Source organism: Dendrobates tinctorius, unplaced genomic scaffold, assembly GCF_039654945.1.
Source record: "Dendrobates tinctorius isolate UK_male_01 unplaced genomic scaffold, ASM3965494v1 ptg000075l, whole genome shotgun sequence".
Taxonomy (NCBI): Eukaryota; Metazoa; Chordata; class Amphibia; order Anura; family Dendrobatidae; genus Dendrobates; species Dendrobates tinctorius.
Window position 1 is genome coordinate 12,619,622 of NW_027361743.1, and position 21,213 is coordinate 12,640,834.

Genomic DNA, 21,213 nt, shown 5'->3' on the forward strand with positions numbered 1-21,213 from the left:
AATCCGTGACACTCTATGCTCTATGAGTGAGCCGGAAGGCTCGTCTCTTTTACCATGTAAGACTATGGATTCTGACGCTCCATAGACTTACATTATAAAGGTCACTTCTGGGTCAAGCAGATAGCAGTGTGATCCAGAGAGTCTGCAGACTGGTGACGTCACTGAGAAGAGGAGCAGAGCGCCGATGGACACTAGAAATGGAGGCGATAAGTGAGTATATTAACACACGCACTACATCCAGAGTTTTAGGGAAAAGAAAAAAGGTCACCCAAGAGCTAATTTAATTTCTTAACTTGTGAGGTAGCGCTGTTATTCAAGTAGGGGATACTCGCTTAGCCGCCACAAAACCAGATCCGGCACAGGTTTTCCATAAACAATCATAGTCCATGCGGTTTATTTAGCATCATAAACCCACAGCAGCAACATAACCATCATCACATCAGCATAGCGTCCATGACAAAGTTCAGCTCTGTAATCCCTATGGTCACACAGGTTGGCATACACAGGCTCTTCAGCCTCATAGTTATCTCACCCACGTCCGGGTTTCCTCATGGCTGTTTCTCCATGCTGCATGCATCCATTCCCTCCCGGGAATCACCAGGCACGTGCAGCCATTACACACAGCCACTTGCTGTCAGGAAGTCAGCTACATCTCTCTCAGACAGGACCTTTCAAAACGGACCAACGAGGTCCAAACATTCATCTCATGTGACCTACCCTGGCCACCTTATATGGTCCGTAGCCACACCACCGGGTTACATGGCTATGACCTCATCACAGGTCCTTGAACCACTCATACACATTTTACAATAGCGTTCTTAACCACACACCTGGGTGGATTTGTAGGTAACTGATCCCTGACACATTGAAACAGCACCTCAGCGGTATCACTGCTGATCCACACACACGTCTCCATCTCAAGGCCACCCACCTTGGGATACATAACGGTCATTCAGTATCCTACACCTATCAGGACACTGGAAATGATTATACTCTCGTCCTGGGACATCCACACAGCGCCCCGTAGCGGACACAGTGGTCAATACACCACAAACTATATTATATATATTCACTTATTCCATTAATAACGGTATACCTGCCCACTGCTGAGGTGTAATCTCACACCAGTATTTCCGCACCGTCAGAATATCTTTCAGCAGGATGCTGCTGTAATCCGCTCCATACGCAGCGCATTTTGTGGGGTCTTTCACAGTGTCGGTCACATGCAGTAAAAGCTCGGAGCACTTTAACCTTGGGGATCCTGCAGATATGAGACAGAGTAACATGTTAAACTCAGTGGAGGTAGAATTTAGAATAGCTACTTCTCTTTGAATACAGGTATTAATCCGCATACACATGGCAATGCTACACCTCTGCAAACACAGATTCGTTCAGACCTGTATCATAGGGTGTGTCTTCAATACTACATCAGTATTGGTCAGACTTTCGACATCCCCACAAATCAGTGGATTAAAATATCCGCAGAGCTCTAGGGATAACGCCAACCCCTTTATGATGAGGCTCTCACTTTAGTATTGGTCGTGCCTGTTTTTACAACTCATTAGCATTCTTTTATAGTAGGCTGTAAAACGAGGCAGAGCCACTACGTTAAACAGCTGATGGGTGAGGAGGGGTTAGAGAGCCGGACCCCTATTCACCTTACGAACCCAATTTAAAAAAAAGTTGGGTATCCGTGTAAAATGTAAAGACAATGAGAATGCAAGAATTTGGAAATATCTTATAACCGTATTTTCATGACAAAAGAACATAGCTCAGAGGTTGAACATTAGACATTTTTCTATTTTTTTTGTAAAAATTCATTTAGAACATGATAGCAGCAACACAAAAAAGTTGGAACAGGGTTAAGGAAAACACTGAAAAAGTAAGCAGTACTAATTAAAAACAGCTGAAGGGTCAATTTTTAACTGTCTCATGACTGTATAAAAAAAAGCATGTTAGAGAGGCAGAGTCTCTCAGAAGCAAAGATGGTCAGAAGTTCAACAACCTGTGAACAACTGCATCTAAAAATTGTGGAACTATCGCAGAAAAACACTCAACATAAAATTGAAAACACTTTGAATATTCTACCATGTACAGTACATTATATCATCCAAAGATTCAGAGATTCTGAAGAAATCCATGAGCACAAGGTAAGACCTTGTATATTTCGGCAGGACAATGGTAAACTGTTATGAATGGGTCACCGAGGAAGAAAACAAAAACAAGTTAAGTCACAGAAAATCAGAGAGGTTGGTAATTATGCAGATTGCAGACCCCTGATCCTAACCACACAACTAACAGTAGCCGTGGATCGTGCCTATGATGATCCTAGACGCCTTGACACAGCCGGAGAACTAAATAAGCCTAAAGCAAGAAAGGGGAAAACTAAACTGCCCCAGAGCAGACCCCCAAAGGAATAGACAGTCCCCACACATGTATTGACGGTGAAACAAGATGAAAGCACAAACACAGGTAGGAAAATAGGCTGAGCAAACGATGGGGCACACACTAACTAGAAAGGACAGGAAAGGAAAGACACTGTCTGCAATCACGCAAAAAAAACCCTGAAGTCACTAGACTTCACCCACTATATCAGCACTCTGGCATATTCTGAGAACAGAGCAAAAAGAGGCCAATCTAATAAGGGACAAAAAGCAAACTGGCAAATACAGTAACAAAAGAGTGGAAATTCAGCACAGCCCCAGCCGGAGCTGGCAGACCACACAAAAACTGAATAGACAAAACCAAATCAAATGTGGACATGAGCAGAAATAACTTAGCTTGAGATGACAGGAACTGAGCTGGAAACCAAGACCTCAAGAGGCAGAAAAAATCACCAGCATGGGAATAGAGAGTCGGCTGTCTTAAATCCAGCCTGAGACTCCAGATGTCCAATCCTCGTCCTCATCATCAGGTGGCAGGTCTCTGCTAATTAAATCATCTTCACTACCTCCTGCCACCACCAGAGGGAGCCCGGAAAGAGAACTCACTGAGACTGGCAGACCAGAAAATGAATTCACAACAGTAAACCACATACTGCATCCATCACAGCTGCACAGCACCTCAGAAGAAGAGTTTGAGTGATGAACGGCCACCTGCAGTCCAGACCTTTTAATCAATAGAAAACATTTGGCACATTATGAAAACAAAAACCCTGAACTATGGAGCAGCAAGAATCCGACATCACACAAGAACGGGGTAACGTTCCTCTCCCAAAACTCAGGGAATGTCTCCTCTCTTTCACAGATGTTTTCTGACTGCTGTAAAAACAAGAGGAGATGCTGCACAATGGTGGACATGGCCTGGATACAACCTTTTTGAGGTTTGTTCCTGCTATCAATTTGTGAATGAGTTAATTTTTACAAAATAAATGGAAAAATGTCCAATGTTCATCTTCTCATCTGCGATATATGTTCTCCTGTGAGTAAAATACATAAGAGATTTCCAAATCATTGCATTCTTGTTCTCTTTATAGCATCTCAATTTTTTTTCCATAATTGGGGTGGTAGATTAACATCTTATCTTGCCTCAAATTTGTGTTTCTATAGTGCAGCGCTATATTGCTGGGAAGCATCGTGCTCCTGATGGTTGATGGTTCAGCCCACCAATATGGTTGCCCTGCAGATGTTACTGGGGTGCTCTCCAGGCGACAACTTTACCTTGCAGCATCGAAAGAGCGCAAGTGAAATGAAGATGGCCAGATCCAACTGGCTCTAGAATAGCACTTACCAGCTATATATCAGACAGCTTGTAAGCGCTGCACTCTTTACCTAGGAAGCCAGCCACTGCTTATATACTGCAGAAGTGGCAGGTAACCTAGGTAACTAGTTTTCACTAGCAGTTTGCAATTTTACTCCTTAAACAAGTCATCAATTTAGAAATCCCACATATTCCCCTTTAGTGAAAAATGACCTCTGCAGCTACAATGTATGACAGGGCAACAACAAAACAAAGCAAGGAAATAGAAACAAGATATAGATCACTCACTTTTATTTGCACACCGAATAAAATACTTAATCAGGCTACTGATCTCTTGCATTTTCTTCTGTCGAGCTGATTGGGTGGATATGGAGACATTTGTTTTTGCAGATTTAAGGCTTTCAGTCTCTTTAAATATATATTTCTGCAGGAACCTGTGAAATACACATTGTATGTAATGTTCATGTTAATATTTACTATTTATCATTAAGTAGATTTATGTAAAATATGGCTCAGATTGATTTGGAGAAAACCACATAAATCCATGCATCCAATACGATATGTTGATGTACACAAGGGACATTTCCTTGGCATTTGTAAGAACAACTAAAGTGGGTGTACAGTAAAAAACAAATAAAAGAAATACCCTAGTCTATGACACATGAGAAAAAGGGGTTTCTTCTCTCTCTGGGGGACCTAGAATGTGTCCATGTTTTAGGTGGATGGGCACCATGATAATTCCACTGTGCAGGTGACGCAGGAAAATTAAACACTTTCGGCTGGGTTTCCTGACAAACTGTCACTGAATTTTGGGGATTTCACCTAAGAAAGTCGCTCACATACCAACTGGACATCATTTAATTTGTACCTACACTTTAACTTTTTATTTAAAGGGATCAAGTCATGTCCGGCGTCAGTAAATAATAAGTATTTCTTATTGTTCTAGTTGCGCATACGGGCCTATCGGCCGCAGCTCCTTGGTATGTGAATGACATGCTCCAGCAACCATCCCCTTTACAGCTTCCCCCTCTCCCTGCTCTGTGAGTCACATTCCCTTCCCTCATTGGTTTGTAAAAGACACTGAGCTCACCAACATTTCCCCTCCCTCTAGGGACTCCAGCTTTGTGCAACGCGAGACCCTGGTAAGGCCGGCTCAAGCCGGAAGTAGAAGGTTAGAAGCACATGGTTTTGGAAGTTCCTTTGTTCATTTCAACGTGAATATAAAACGCAGATTGGTCATAGATGCAGGAAACCTATATTTTTGGAATCTACATCATAAAAGCTATCCACAGGTGGATTTCGAAACTTCGGTGATCACCAGAATCCGAGAAACTAATTTCTACCCGACCGAGTCGCACAGCCATGGCATGTTTAGACTTAAATAAAAGGTAATTTCGCAATAAGAAAATGTTAACCCTGTCATCTCATTGCGAGGTTCCCAGCCAGAGTTATGGCTCTCATAAGTTTGTTAGTAACTTTCAAAAGGGGAGTGCATTCCATAGCTCCACCCACCCAGTGAGGTCACCCAGGGAAAGGCATAAGACTAGGGGGCTCAAGTAGGAAGGAGTCTTTTGCCCGTGGAACCAGCTATGGAAAGCTTTGCATTTTGACTTGTCGCTCTGGCAAGGTTCTCCTCCCCCTCCTCCACATGGCGTACCATTGACTGTAACTATCTGTATATTCTGTATCTTGTCTCGTTTGTAACATCTTTTATATTTTTGTAAACACTGGATAAATTTTCTGGAGTAAATCTATAACAATTTACTAGTTTCGTTTTTCTTGCTTTATAACGTACTGCCACGTCCTCTATGCTAAATTTACGCTACTTAGCGGGTTGGCTCCTCACCCGATATTGATTTTAATGTAGAACGAGGAGCTGGTGGCAGCAAAGTTTTCTGGGTTATTAGGGAGACCCTGGCAGTGAAGGAACAGAGGTTTTAAGTGTACAATTCCTGCCTGTAACTGGGGATACACATACCACCCTGACTGCAGCGTGTCCAATAGCCAGTACACGGCAAGGCAGCCTTTCTGGCGACTACTTATCCTAAGTATAGTTCCCTGACTGACCTGAGGGTAAGGGGGTGACAGAGAGCTGCAAGTTCCAAAACCAGAACTGAAGGTGGAAACAAAAGTTGTGGGTGGTTATATGACCCATGACCATTAATAAATAGTAAATTTGTCACAATCGGTGGGATATAATAAATCCCTGACAACTGAGGGCAACCGCACACTCCCAGTTCATGACATCCCGAAACACAATTAACCAGCCAGGTAAAGAGTAAATCTGCAGGGTAATAGCATTACAAAGATATCTGGCTGCCACAGTGAAATAGCGTCCAAGGGGAAAAAATCTTTATTCCTCCAGTGAGTCGCTGGCTTTCAGTCATAGAGGCGTGGTGGCACGACTACAGTCAGCACTCAATACAGAGAGAGCTGTGACAAGAACCACAACCCAGCACTTGCATTCCATACTTTCCATTGACTCCTTGCTCTGCATCTGTACAAAGCAAGCTGTCAATTAATGTGCTGGAGCAGGCCTACAGTCGCTACTCACTGTATACTGAGTGGTGAGTGTAGCCACACTGGCCAGCCTCTATGACTGAAAGCTGGCAACTCCCAGGAGGAATAAAGTTCATTTTCTCCCCCAAGTAAGGCAGCCACGCGGCACTGGAACTCTATTTATTTGCACATCAACTCCATATCTGCAGGTTAATAGCTTTTCGGAACATGCCAGTTTCCCTTTTACATGTGATATGTGCTGCCAAGCAATAGCAATCTGGATCTGGAGATGCTCACTCAAAAGGAAGTGCGCTGATTAGGTGAATGTGTACACATGGAATCTCCAAAAAAGAATAGTCGGCCATGTTATAAGAAAAATGTCACCTTCAGACACTGTATAACTTTGAAAGGTTATTGGATGAATCAGATCAGGAAATGTATATTTGTGTCAAGGTGTGCAGAATTATTAGGAAGCTTGTATTACTCAGGCAAAATGGAGCAAAAAAAGAGATTTAGACGATACTGACAAGTCAAAACATGGATTTTTGTGAGAACTCACCGTAAAATCCTTTTCTCCGAGACGCTCATTGGGGGACACAGAGACTGTGGGTGTATGCTTCTGCCAATAGGAGGCTGACACTAAGTGAAAAAAAGAGGTTAGCTCCTCCTCCGCAGTATACACCCTCGCCCCTATTGCGGGCGGAAATCAGTTTGGTGCCAAAGCAGTAGGAGGCCAACAAAATCAGCCTTAACACAGGTACAACATGTCCAACGAAACACACCACCCCTATATCAAATAAGTAAACATTTATTAATTTAAACAAAACAAGAGCCAACAGGCTAATAGGATGGGTGCTGTGTCCCCCAATGAGCATCTCGGAGAAAAGGATTTTACGGTGAGTTCTCACAAAAATCCATGTTTCTCCTTCGCCTCATTGGGGGACACAGACTGTGGGACGTCCAAAAGCAGTCCCTGGGTGGGAGATTGACTCACCGATCCAAGTTACATGCACATCTTGTTTAAAGGTGCGCCACCACTGCTTGGAGAATCCTTCTACCCAGGCTCGCATCCGCTGAGGCCTGAGTATGGATATTGTAATGTTTGGCAAATGTGTGCAGGCTGGACCAGGTTGCTGCCTTGCAAACCTGTTCCGTCGAAGCTTGATGCCGAAGCGCCCAAGAGGCGCCCAAAGTCCGAGTAGAGTGCCCTCCGATCCCTGCTGGAATCGGCGTGCCTCTAATGCAGTAGGACTCCTGAATAGTCAAACGAATCCATCTGGCTATGGTCAATTTTGAGGCAGCGAGTCCCTTCCTGTGCCCTTCGGGGAGCACGAACAGCGTGTCCGTCTGACGAAAGGGCGCCGTCCTCGACACGTACCTCCGGAGGGCTCTTACCAGGTCTAACGTGTGAAGAGCCTTTTCCACACGGTGCACCGGTGCTGGACAAAAAGAAGGCAAGACAACATCCTCATTAATATGAAGTGAGGACACGACCTTCGGGAGAAAAGGAGGGGCTGGTCTGAGCACCATCTTATCCTTATGGAAGAGAGGAACGGAGCTCGGCAGGATAGGGCCGCCAGCTCCGAGACCCGCCTGATAGAAGTGATGGCCACCAGAAACACCACTTTCCAGGAAAGGTACCTCAAAGACACATCCTGCAGTGGTTCAAATGGAGCTTCCTGCAGAACACAGTACCAGGTTAAGGTCCCAGGCGTCCATAGGCGCCCTATAGGGAGGTACCAAATGGGAGACTCCCTGGATAAAAGTCTTCACCTGCAAATTGGTAGCAATTCTGCGCTGGAACAAAACGGATAAGGCCGATATTTGTCTCCTGAGGGAACTCGGGGCCAAGCCCGAGTCTGGGCCCGACTGGAGAAAAGCCAAGATGTTGGGGATCGAGAATCTCAGCGGAGAAACACCACGGCCTCGACACCAAGCGAAGAACACCTTCCAGGTGTGGTGGTAAGCTCGTGCTGAAGCAGGCTTCCAGGCACTAATCATTGTAGCGACCACCTTGCTCCCGAACCCTGCCTGGGTTAGAATCCAAGATTCAACGGCCATGCCGTCAAACACAGGGCCCCTGAGTTCGGGTGGCAAATCGGCCCTTGAGAAAGTAGATACGGGCGCTCTGGTAGACGCCAAGGGACGTCACGAGTCGCAGCATTAGATCTGCGTACCACGCTCGACGGGGCCAATCTGGGGCCAGCAGGATTGCCGGCACACCTTCCGTCTTGATCTTCTTGATGACTCTCGGAAGTAGTGGCAGCGGGGGAAAGAGATACGGGAGGCGAAACTGGTTAAATTGGAAGAACCAACGCATCCACCGCGATTGCCTGCATGTCCCTGGCCCAAGCGACATATGTGGGCACCTTGGCGTTCACTATGGAGCCATCAGGTCCACATCCGGTGTTCCCCCACCGCTGACAAATCTGCTGGAAGACTTGGGGATGTAGAGACCACTCTCTGGACGCAAGACCCTCCCGGCTGAGAAAGTCTGCTGCCCAGTTTTCCACGCCCGGGATGTTAACTGCTGAAATCACCGAGTGGTTTGCTTAAGCCCAGTGAAGAACATGCCCTACCTCACGCATGGTTGCTCTGCTGCGAGTGCCCCCTTGGTGATTTATGTAAGCCACCGCCGTGGCGTTGTCCGATTGAATTCGGACAGGGTGGCCTGCTAGGATGTGATGAAACTTCTGGAGTGCCAGCCGAATTGCTCGTATCTCCAATAAATTGATCGGGAGGCGTGCCTCCTGTGGTGACCACCGTCCCTGGGTTGTGTGGTGGTGAAACACCGCTCCCCAGTCGAGGAGACTGGCGTCAGTTGTCACCACCAGCCAATGGTCTGGGGGAAATGGTTTCCCCTGGGTCAGAGAGGAACTGGTTATCCACCATCCGAGAGACTGTCTGACCTGAGAGGACAGCCGACACTGCCGATCGAGCATGAAAGGGTTGTTGTCCCAAGCTGACAGGAGGGCGTGCTGCAGGGGGCGAAGATGGAACTGGGCGAAAGGTATCGCTTCCATTGCTGCCACCATTTTTCCTAGAATCCTCATCCCAGATCGGATGGTATGAGGGACTGGCTGGCGAAGTGCCCGGACTCCCTGCCGGAGAGTCAGTACCTTTACCTGAGAGAGAATCACCAACCCTCGGCAAGTGTCGAAGATCATTCCCAAGAAGGAGATCTTCTGAGCTGGCACAAGGGATGACTTCTTCGCATTGACCAACCACCCTAAGCGGGCAAGAGTATCCAGCGTGATGCTGACATTTTCCTCGCATGCCCGTATTGAAGAGCCTTTGACCAAGAGGTTGTCCAGATAAGGCAAGACGACTATGCCTCGAGAATGCAGTATGGCCATGACAACTTCCATAACCTTTGTGAACACTCTGGGAGCTGTGGCTAGCCCAAAGGGTAGCGCTACGAAAGATATGCATCTTTGATGTCTATTGAGGCCAAATATTCTCCCTGCTCCATGGCCGATATGACTGAACGGAGAGACTCCATCCGAAAATGTCTGATCCTGACGAATCTGTTCAGAAGCTTCAGGTCCAACACAGGCCTGACCGACCCAACCTTTTTGGGAACCGCAAAGAGGTTGGAATAGAATCCCTGAGCTCTTTCGTGTTCCGGCACTGGAATAATGACTCCGTTGTGCTGGAGCGATTTGATGGCTCCCAATAGAGCCCTTGCCTGGGCATCTACCCTGGAAAGCCGGGAAAGAAAAAACCGTCTTGGAGGGCATCTGACAAATTCTATTTTGTAACCAGAGTACACCAATTCTTCTACCCATGCGTTGTGAGCGACGTTGGCCTAAACGTGGTGAAACCAGGGTAGGCGGCCGCCCACCCTGCTGGTGTTGTCTGGTAAAGGCCTCAAGTCATTTGGCTGATGATCTTTGGGATCTGGATCCTCTCGATCTGGCCTGTTGAGCACGCATTCTCCCCAATGGGTTGGCTCTATATGAGACCTGCCGCTCCCTATCCTGGTTGGGGCGGCCTGAGGCGGCGGAATTGGGCCCTGTAGTCCACCCGGGGTTGCGAAAGGCCCAAAAACGTGCCTGAAAAGGGTGACGAAAAAGCGGTTTGACCTTTTGTTGAGGGCAAAAACCCGCTCTTTTCTCCTGTGGAGTCGGAGATAAGTTGGTCCAACTTTTCTCCAAATAGGCGGCCGCACTGATAAGGCAGGGAAGTCAAGGACTTCTTAGAAGTAGAATCGGCTCGCCATGTCCTCAACCACAGGGCTCTTCTCATAGAGATTGCATTAGCGGCAGCAAATGACGAACAATTGGCCGCATCCAAAGACGAATTAATTACATAGTCTCCGTCCATCGCCATCTGACCTGCGACCTCCGAAATCTCTGCAGGTAGATCCTGTTCCTGCGCGATCTTGTTTAATGTTTCTGACCATGATATCATGGCCTTAGTTACCCAAGTTGCTGCGAACGAGGGAGCGAGTGCAGACCCTGACGCCTCATATACTGACCGAGCTAAGCTCTCAATAAGGTGGTCCGTGGGATCCTTAATCGAGGAAACACTAGAGACAGATAACAGGGTCTTAGTGGCCAGGCGTGAAACCGGAGGATCCACTATCGGGGATTCCATCCATTTTTTCCGGAGGTCCGGAGCAAACGGATACCTTGTTTCGAGTGCCTTTTGACCCGAGAAACGCCGGTCTGGATGTTCTCTATTCCGCTGCACTATGTCCTCAAACTCAGGGTGAGAGGGAAAAGTTCTGTGTGGGCGCTTCACTCGCTTAAATGCCATCTTATGCCCCGTAGCCGCTGCGGGATCATCCTCAATCTCCAGGGTCTGATTGATGGCTTCTATGAGGCTGTCCACTGTTTCACGTGACCCTGGAGTATCCAGGTCAAGGGGCTCATCTGAGTCGCAATCCGAGGTCTGCTCGCTATCGACCACTGGTGACAGGGAGCGAGAAGCAGAGCTGACGGATGCCAAGGCACCGGATGGACTGGGCGACACCGTGTGGATTCGTTTCCTCCGGGTCTGCCTGGAGTGAGAGCAGCCCCTGCAGGCCGGAGGCTCTAGTGAGGTGGAGGTTCCTTCTAAAGACAGCGAGCCACAGTCCCTGCCCTTATCTGGGGGTTGAAGGGACTCTATTGCTCTCGTAAGCGACGCCATGGATTGTGACAGTGATCGGGCCCACTCCGGTGGATTTGACACATTGGTCGCGGTCGCAGGGGAGGGCTCCTGGTCGCGTTCGGAATCGCAGGCTTCGCATAAACGCTTGCTCTGCACCCGCGGAAATGCAGCCCGACAAGAGATTTATGCAGCGTAAAACAACGTGTGCGTCTTTTCCTTCACGGACATGCTGTATCTGTCCGCTGCTGGGTCTATGGGGAGGAGGTAGCACCTCGTTTTTTGCTGTAGCGTGGCCTCTCGGGCACTTACCCCAGTCCTGCGCCCCCCCTACGTGGATCTTCCTTCTAATCGCGCTCCGACATCTGCGGTGCGCGCCAGCCTGTGAAAACGGGCCTAGGGGCGGTACTTCCGCTTTGCGGCCTAGCCGCACACCGAAGCCGGGGGCATCGATTTCTATCGTCGCCCAGTGCAGGGCGGGCGGAAGTGACGCGCGGTCCCGGGGGCGGCCCTTCTGGCAGCGACCTAGCTCCGGCCGAAGCCGCGGCCTCAATTTTTCCCCCTACCCGACCGGGGTGGGCGGTATGGCGCTACTGACCGGTGCGGCGTTCCAGGTTGCCGCCTGACGTATCCTCTGCATGGCTAGCGCTGTGGGCTCCAGCCCGAAGACTTCCAGGAGCCCTCCCAGACCCCCTCTCCGATGATCCTCTTCCGCCTGCAGCGCAGGATTGTGAGGGGGTCTTTGACAAAAAAACATAGGATGGTGCAGGCACCCTAGCTCCATCTAACCCCTTCAGGGGGTGAGGAGAGGGACCATCCGCCACCTTGCAGCACCGCAGTCTAAGCATTGGTGGAGCAGTGGGGGCCGCACGGACTAGTCTTGTGCCTCTGTACAGCCCATGGTTTCAATACCTAGGGGTGGTCAGGGCTAAGTCCGGCATTGTTGTCCCACGTCGTGGGAGAGGATACGTGGAGGCGACACTCTCACGTGCTCGCCCGTTGTTGGTTTGGGGAAATCGGACCCTTTCAATAGGATCCGATGCCCCTGTCACATCTTCATGGGAAAAAGACGGAGAAAAGGTCTGGAGAAAAAACAGACGTGTGCCTCCATGGACACTAAGCAAAAAACTGATTTCCGCCTGCAATAGGGTTGAGGGTGTATACTGCGGAGGAGGAGCTAACCTCTTTTTTTCACTTAGTGTCAGCCTCCTATCGTCATAAGCATACACCCACAGTCTCTGTGTCCCCCAATGAGGCGAAGGAGAAAATTGTTGAGTGTTTCAAAGGGATCCAGTTCCTGAAAGTGCTAAGATATTGGGGTAAATCACAGATCAAAAGTTTTGCTGCAAATAGTTAACAGAGTCACAAAAGCATGTGGAGATAAAAAGTTGTACGACTAGCAAACATTTGAGAAGAATCAAACAGGAAGTGACTAAGAAGCCATTATCCTTAAGTCCAGTACTGTCATATTTCGGAACGGCAACCTCCCTGGATGACCAGACATACCAGGCGCTCAGTTCTCAGACATGGCCAAGATAAGGAGGCTGAGCCCGACCACCACTGAGCAAGACACAGAAGTACAAAAGGTGTTCACTGCTCAGACATGGCCGAGGTGAGGAGGCTGAAACCTGACCACCATTGGATAAGACGCAGATGTACAAGGCGCTCAGTTCTCAGACATGGCCAAGATAAGGAGACCAAGCCCGACCACTACTGAGCAAGACATTGAAATATAAGGTGTTCAGTGTTCGGAGATACGGCTGAGTTAAGAAGGTTGAAACCCAACCACCACTGAACAAGAAATAGAAAGATAAATGTCAGCACTGGGTCAAGAAACATTTGAAGACAGATTTCTCAGAGGATAAATGAACTGACGAGATGAGAGCGACTTCTGAAAGACCAGATGGATGCGTCTGTGGTCGGATCAATAACAGGGACCCAGACCTCCACTTCCACTCAGACACCAACAAGGTGGATCTGGGTACTATGTGCTGGTATTATTAAAAAAGAGCTACTTGGACCTTTTCGAGTTGAAGACAGACTCAAAATTAAGTTCCAAACCTACTGCCAGTTTTTAGAGGACACTTTCTTCAAGCAGTAGTACATAAAAATGTCTAACTCTCAAGAAAACCCATGATTATTCTACAGGACAATGTTCCATCGCAGCATCGAAGTCTCTACTGCCCGGTTGCCAGTAAAGGCCTTAAAGATTAAATAAAAATGACACCAGCCCCTTTTTCACTCGGCCTAAACCCTACTTAGAACTTGTGGAATTCATGAGTGAAGGAAACCAGTCGCCTCTCTAATCAGTGTCTGGGGCTGTGGTTGGTGCTGCCAAAAAAAGTCGATTGTCAACAGATTAAAAGACGGACAGACTCCATGGATGGAGTTTATGACTGTTATTGAAAAGAACGGCAGCTATATTACTATATAGGTCACTGATTTTTTTTCCGATGTCAGAAATGTATTTTGTACATTTTTAGTTATTTGGTTATTATTCACACTTTAAAATATGAAAATAAACAACCCAGATGGAAAATTCAAGTTTGCATAATAGCGTATTTTTCAGGCTATAAGATGCACTTTTTTCCTCCAAAAATGTGGATGAAAATGGGGGTGCGTCTTATAGTCCAGATGTACCTGCTCTGGCTGTGGATTTGGAGGAGGGGAAGCGGCAGCGGCGGAGCAGCAGGTCACAGGAGGCAAGAGCCAGCGGCTGTGGCTAACACTTGTGCCCGCTGCTAAAGAGAAATGAATATTCACTGCATTCCATGCCCATGGGCATGGAAAGCAGGGAATATTAATTTCTCTTTTAACAGCGGACACGCTGTTAGCCGCAGTCGCTGGCTTCATGCAGCTGCCAGTCTTATGGGAATGAATATTCACTGCTTGCCACTCCCAAAGGCGTGGAATGCAGTGAATATTCATTCCCTTTAGTAGCGTGGACATGCGAAAGCATGACGTCACTACCATGCACTGATTACAAACATAAAGCAGCTGCTGGTATCAGAAAAGGACACTGCAAGGGAGTGCAGGAAGGTAAGTATAATGGTTTATGTTTTTTCTTAATGTTTTTCTGATGGGGACCATACCTACCAGGATAGGGCTGAGGGGGACCATGCCTACCAGGCTAGGGCTGAAGGGGACCATGTCTACCAGGATATGGCTGAGGGGGACCATGCCTACCAGGATAGGGCTGAGGGGGACCATGCCTACCAGGATAGGGCTGAGGGGGACAAAGCCTACCAGGATAGGGCTGAGGGGGACCAAACCTACCAGGATAGGGCTGAGGGGGGACCATGCCTACCAGGATAGGACTGAGGGGGGACCATGGCTACCAGAATAGGGCTGAGGGGGGGGGGGAGACCATGCCCACCAGCATAGGGCTGAGGGGGACCATGCCTACCAGGATAGGGCTGAGGGGGGACCATGGCTACCAGAATAGGGCTGAGGGGGGGGGGGGAGACCATGCCCACCAGCATAGGGCTGAGGGGGACCATGCCTACCAGGATAGGGCTAAGGAGGGGGACCATGCCTTCCAGGATAGGGCTGAGGGGGGCCATGTCTTCCATGAAAGGGCTGAGGGAGGCCATGCCTTCCAGAATAGGGCTGAAGGGGGCCATGTATACCAGTATAGGCGATATTAGTACAGAATTGACCACATTTTTTGCTTCAATTTTTTTTTCTAATTTCCACCTCTAAAACCTAGGTGTGTCATATGGTCAGGTACGTCTTATAGTCCGAAAAATATACTTATACTTTCTTAAATATCAGGTTTATTAACCTTTTGGATTAACAAACAGTATTTGTCCAGTAATAAAATTAATCAAAAATACAAATTACCTAATAATTCTGCACACAGTATACTTTAATTACTGTTATGGAAAATATTGCAGTCACAAACCTGAACACAGTATCCCAGTTCAGCTGTTTACCATGGCGTGCATCAGAGTTGCGATCTAACTGCTGGACTGTCTCCTGGTCTTGAAGAAGCCGCTTAAACTTATCAATTTCTTTCTAAAAAACACAGAAAAATTATGTAAAGACAATGTCATAGGAAAGCAACATATTGCTGAAGATTTTACTAATTTATTTATTTTAACAGTGAGTTGAGACAAAAGTAGAGCTTTTTGGGGCAAAGGCATCAACATAGAGTTTACAGGAGAAAAAAAGAGGCATTCAAAGAAAAAACCACGGTCCCTACAGTCAAACATGGCGGAGGATCCCTGATGTTTTGGGGTTGCTTTGCTGCCTCTGGCACTGGAGTGCTTGACCGTGTGCATGGCATTTTGAAGTCAGAAGACTACCAACAAATTTTGCAGCATAATGTAGGGCCCAGTGTGAGAAAGCTGGGTCTCCCTCAGAGGTCATGGGTTTTCCAGCAGGACAATGACCCAAAACACACTTCAAAAAGCACTAGAAAATGGTTTCAGAGAAAGCACTGGAGACTTCTAAGGTGGTCAGCAATGAGTCCAGACCTGAATCCCATAGAACACCTGTGGAGAGATCTAAAAATGGCAGTTTGGAGAAGGCACCCTTCAAATATCAGGGACCTGGAGCAGTTTACCAAAGAAGAATGGTCTAAAATTCCAGCAGAGCATTGTAAGAAACTCATTGATGGTTACCGGAAGCGGTTGGTCGCAGTTATTTTGGCTAAAGGTTGCGCAACCAAGTATTAGGCTGAGGGTGCCAATACTTTTGTCTGGCCCATTTTTGGAGTTTTGTGTGAAATGATCAATGTTTTGCTTTTTGCTTCATTCTCTTTTGTGTTTTTTCATTTAAGACAAATTAAATGAAGATAATAATACTAAAGAATTTGTGTTTGCAATCATTTTCAGGAAGACACTGAGTATTATCTGACAGAATTGCAGGGGTGTCAATACTTTTGGCCACAACTGTAATATATATATATATATATATATATATATATATATAGTGCCTACAAGTAGTATTCAACCCCCTGCAGATTTAGCAGGTTTACACATTCGGAATTAACTTGGCATTGTGACATTTGGACTGTAGATCAGCCTGGAAGTGTGAAATGCACTGCAGCAAAAAAGAATGTTATTTCTTTGTTTAATTTTTTTTTAAATTGTGAAAAGTTTATTCAGAGGGTCATTTATTATTCAACCCCTCAAACCACCAGAATTCTGTTTGGTTCCCCTAAAGTATTAAGAAGTATTTCAGGCACAAAGAACAATGAGCTTCACATGTTTGGATTGATTATCTCTTTTTCCAGCCTTTTCTGACTATTTAAGACCCTCCCCAAACTTGTGAACAGCACTCATACATGGTCAACATGGGAAAGACAAAGGAGCATTCCAAGGCCATCAGAGACAAGATCGTGGAGGGTCACAAGGCTGGCAAGGGGTACGAAACCCTTTCCAAGGAGTTGGGCCTACCTGTCTCCACTGTTGGGAGCATCATCCGGAAGTGGAAGGCTTATGGAACTACTGTTAGCCTTCCACGGCCTGGACCGCCTTTGAAAGTTTCCTCCCGTGCCGAGGCCAGGCTTGTCCGAAGAGTCAAGGCTAACCCAAGGACAACAAGGAAGGAGCTCCGGGAAGATCTCATGGCAGTGGGGACATTGGTTTCAGTCAATGCCATAAGTAGCGTACTCCACCACAATGGTCTCCGTTCCAGACGAGTCCATAAGGTACCTTTACTTTCAAAGCGTCATGTCAAGGCTCGTCTACAGTTTGCTCATGATCACTTGGAGGACTCTGAGACAGACTGGTTCAAGGTTCTCTGGTCTGATGAGACCAAGATCGAGATCTTTGGTGCCAACCACACACGTGACGTTTGGAGACTGGATGGCACTGCATACGACCCCAAGAATACCATCCCTACAGCCAAGCATGGTGGTGGCAGCATCATGCTGTGGGGCTGTTTCTCAGCCAAGGGGCCTGGCCATCTGGTCCGCATCCATGGGAAGATGGATAGCAAGGCCTACCTGGAGATTTTGGCCAAGAACCTCCGCTCCTCCATCAAGGATCTTAAGATGGGTCGTCATTTCATCTTCCAACAAGACAACGACCCAAAGCACACAGCCAACAAAACCAAGGCCTGGTTCAAGAGGCAAAAAATCAAGGTGTTGGAGTGGCCTAGTCAGTCTCCTGACCTTAACCCAATTGAAAACTTGTGGAAGGAGCTCAAGATTAAAGTCCACATGAGACACCCAAAGAACCTAGATAACTTGGAGAAGATCTGCATGGAGGAGTGGGCCAAGATAACTCCAGAGACCTGTGCCGGCCTGATCAGGTCTTATAAAAGACAATTATTAGCTGTAATTGCAAACAAGGGTTATTCCACAAAATATTAAACCTAGGGGTTGAATAATAATTGACCCACACTTTTATGTTTAAAATTTATTAAAATTTAACTGAGCAACATAACTTTTTGGTTTGTAAGATTTATGCATCTGTTAATAAATCCTGCTCTTGTGTGAAGTTTGAAGGCTCTAACTTATTTGCATCTTATCAAACCTGCTAAATCTGCAGGGGGTTGAATACTACTTGTAGGCACTGTATATATATATATACATACACACATACACACATATATTATATACTATATTTTTATATATATATATATATATATATATATATATATATACACATATACACACACACACATACACACATATACATATTTATTAGATTATATATGTATATCTAAATTTAAAAAATCCAAAGATCAGAAATGCCTTCTCTTTTTTTTCCAATCAATACATTCACATCCAAAAATGCAATAAAAAAAGGGTCTGAAAAGTTGCATGTATCCACAAAATAGTATAAAAACAAAATGTTGGTGGCATGGACAAAAGCTAAGAAGAGCCATCACAATTTAGTGAGCTCCGACCTCAGAGCAATAAAAGCCACTCAATCTGTAAGTAGGAAACCCCATCCAGCATTGGGAGCACATTTCTCTTTACCTACAGGGCAGGAGGAACCTTTTGAGACTTCTCTTGTGGCCATGTTCTGTCCCCAGGCTTTAATTTCTCTTAATTAAAAAACGTCTTTTATCGATACAGAAGTACTGCTCAAGATGGACAAGTAACGCCTTTACATGGTTCGGTAAATTGCGCAATCTTCAAAATGAACATTCTCCTGAGGATTTTCTATGTTTTTCAAGCTCTTCTAATTGAGATTCTCTTGTCCTTCTTCAGGACATTTGCCTTGGTTCATACCAGGTTTGTTTGGTCTGGTAAACCTGCTCATATCAGTAGAACCATCCTTCATCGATTTAAGTCCTCAGGACGTATAGCTTTGCCTGATTTCAGATCTTATTATATTGTCAGATCTTATTATATTTCTACTCACCTCTCGAGATTTCTGGACTGGTGTAGGAATGGGAAGAGGAAATCCTGAGTCGGGACTGAGCAAAGCTTTACAAATATCCCCTTGATGGCTTCTCCTTGGCTGGACTTGTCCTTGATTACATTGTTCAAAATCCATCCCACGACTGGAGCTAGCCTTGCCTGTTGTTCTCACCCCTTGGTCCGCGCTCATATCTTATTGCTATCTTCCACTTTGTTCCCCATTCTAGGACAACCACTTTGTTTGCCGGGGTAAGAAGACAAAGTCTTCCATACCTGGCTAACTAGGGGTTGTTTCAGAGTGTCTCATTTTGGCGCCGGTCACGTATGGCCTTCTAAAGGAACACTTTCTCGAAGTCTCTGCTCCCTGGGAACCTGGAGAGTTGGTTGGCTTTCTCACTTTTTCCAATCTCTGCCTCCTAGACCCTTTGACAACAATATGCCTTTTGAAACTGCATGTTCAGACATGGGACCATTAAGACATACTTTATCCTTCTCTTACTTTATCCTTCTCTTACTCCTTACTTACCGATCCTTCAGACCAACCCCACACCATCTTTCAAACATAATAGGAGGGTGACTTGGGCCTCTCTATCGAAGGAGGCCACTTATAAAATACTCTCTTGCTGGTATAGGGTCCCAACTCACCTACACTCCATCTTTTAGGAAGCCAGTCCCATTTGTTGGAAATGTGGAGAGGAAGAGGGTGGACTGTTACACAGTTACTGGTCCTTTTTGGGAAAAGGTGCAGCAAGTGACATGAAAAATCACAGACCTCATCACAGAACTGGACCCACCACTTGTCCTTCTACGTCACTGTGATATCCCTTTTATTCCTTCATACCACGGCCAATTTGCGTTTTTTTCCTCCCCATTTCCTTGATTTTTCTATCAACATAGACATAGGAGGGCTGTTCTTTTTGCGGGAAGAGTTGTAGTTTTCAATAACAGTATTAATTTTACCACATCGTGTATTGGAAAATGGGGGGAAAAAAATTAAAAATAGGGAGAAATTGTGAAAAAAAATACAATTCTGACATTGTTTATTGGGAATTGTTGTTACAGTGTTTATTTTATAGTAAAAATGACCATGCAATATGATTCTCCTCATCAATGCGATTATGGTGATACCAAACATTTCCAGTTGTTTTTTTTTTGTTATTTTAGAGGTAAATTAAAAAAAAAAAATCAGTTTGCAACACAAAAAACAAAAAAAAAAAAAAAATGGCTTGTGTCACCATATTCTGAGACCTGCAACATTTTCATTTTTGGGCTGAAGGAGCTGTGTGATGGCTTATTTTTGCAGGTTGAGACAATGTTTTTATTAATACCATTGAAATTCTCAAAGCACAATTGTTAACAATTCGGAAAAGAGTGAAGAATAGGAAGCATTTAAGGAAACCAGGATGGATGAACACAGAACTTAAGCACATGCTAAAAAGGAAGAAAGAAATGTTTATAAAATGGAAAGAGGGAGGCATATCTAAAGAAGAATATAATGCTATTTGCAGTACCTGCAGGGCACAAATCAGAGTAGCTAAAGCTGACAATGAATTGAGGCTTGCAAGAGACGTCAAAAGCAATAATAAAGGATTTTGGGGATATGTCAAAAGTAAAAGAAAAATCAAAGATGCTATAGGATTTTTACAGGATGAAAATGATGAAATGGTATGACAGGATGTTGAGAAGGCCGAACTTTTAAATTCCTATTTTGCATCTGTTTTCTCTCAGAAAGGAAATGTAACATCAACTATTCTTCACTGTCCTATTAAGGGAATAGAAGAATCCAGGATATCTATAAACATAAAGATAGTGAGGAAACACTTAGCTACCCTAAATGAATTCAAGTATCCAGGTCCAGATGAATTACACCCCAGAGTACTGAAGGAGACAGCAGAAGAAATTTTTGAACCCCTCTCCATAATCTTTGAAAATTCTTGGAGAACAGGAGAAGTCCCAAAAGACTGGAGAAGAGCAAATTTTGTTCCTATCTTCAAAAAGGGGAAGAACTGTGTCCAGTTTTGGGCACCACATTTTAAAAAAGACATCAACAAACTGGAGCAAGTTCAGAAAAGAGCGACCAGAATGGTGACCGGTCTGCAAACCCTGTCTTATGAGGAAAGGTTGCAGGATTTGGGAATGTTTAGTTTGCAAAAGAGAAGACTGAGAGGAGACTTAATAGCTGTCTACAAATATCTATAGGGCTGTCACATTGTAGAAGGATCATCTTTATTCTCATTTGCACAAGGAAAGACTAGAAGCAATGGGATGAAACACAGATTAGATAGTAGAAAAAACTTTTTGACAGTTAGAGTGATCAATGAGTGGAACAGGCTGCCACGAGAGGTGGTGAGTTCTCCTTGAATGGAAGTCTTCAAACAGAGGCTGGACAGACATCTGTCTGGGATGATTTGGCGAATCCTGCTTTGAGCAGGGGGCTGGACCAGATGGCCCAGGAGGTCCCTTCCAACTCTACAATTCTATGTTTCATTTTAGGAAAGATTTGATTTTTTTATCACTTGTTACATTTTTTGTGGAATTGCGGTGACCCAAAACAAAGTTTGTCATTCTTGAATTTTTTCAATTACGATGTTTACCGATCG

The 21,213-nt window shown here is 45.7% G+C and overlaps 1 protein-coding gene across 1 annotated transcript in view; it reads right to left on the minus strand.

Moving 5' to 3' along the window:
- ATM (ATM serine/threonine kinase) overlaps positions 1–21,213 on the minus strand; it is a 286,540-nt gene that overhangs the window by 234,764 nt on the left and 30,563 nt on the right. The window contains exons 3-5 of the mRNA XM_073582995.1: positions 15,197–15,309; positions 3,988–4,133; positions 1,097–1,261 (exon numbers count right to left, since the gene is read on the minus strand). Of these exons, the coding sequence (XP_073439096.1) occupies positions 1,097–1,261; positions 3,988–4,133; positions 15,197–15,309 (424 nt within the window). The remainder of the gene's footprint in view (positions 1–1,096; positions 1,262–3,987; positions 4,134–15,196; positions 15,310–21,213) is intronic.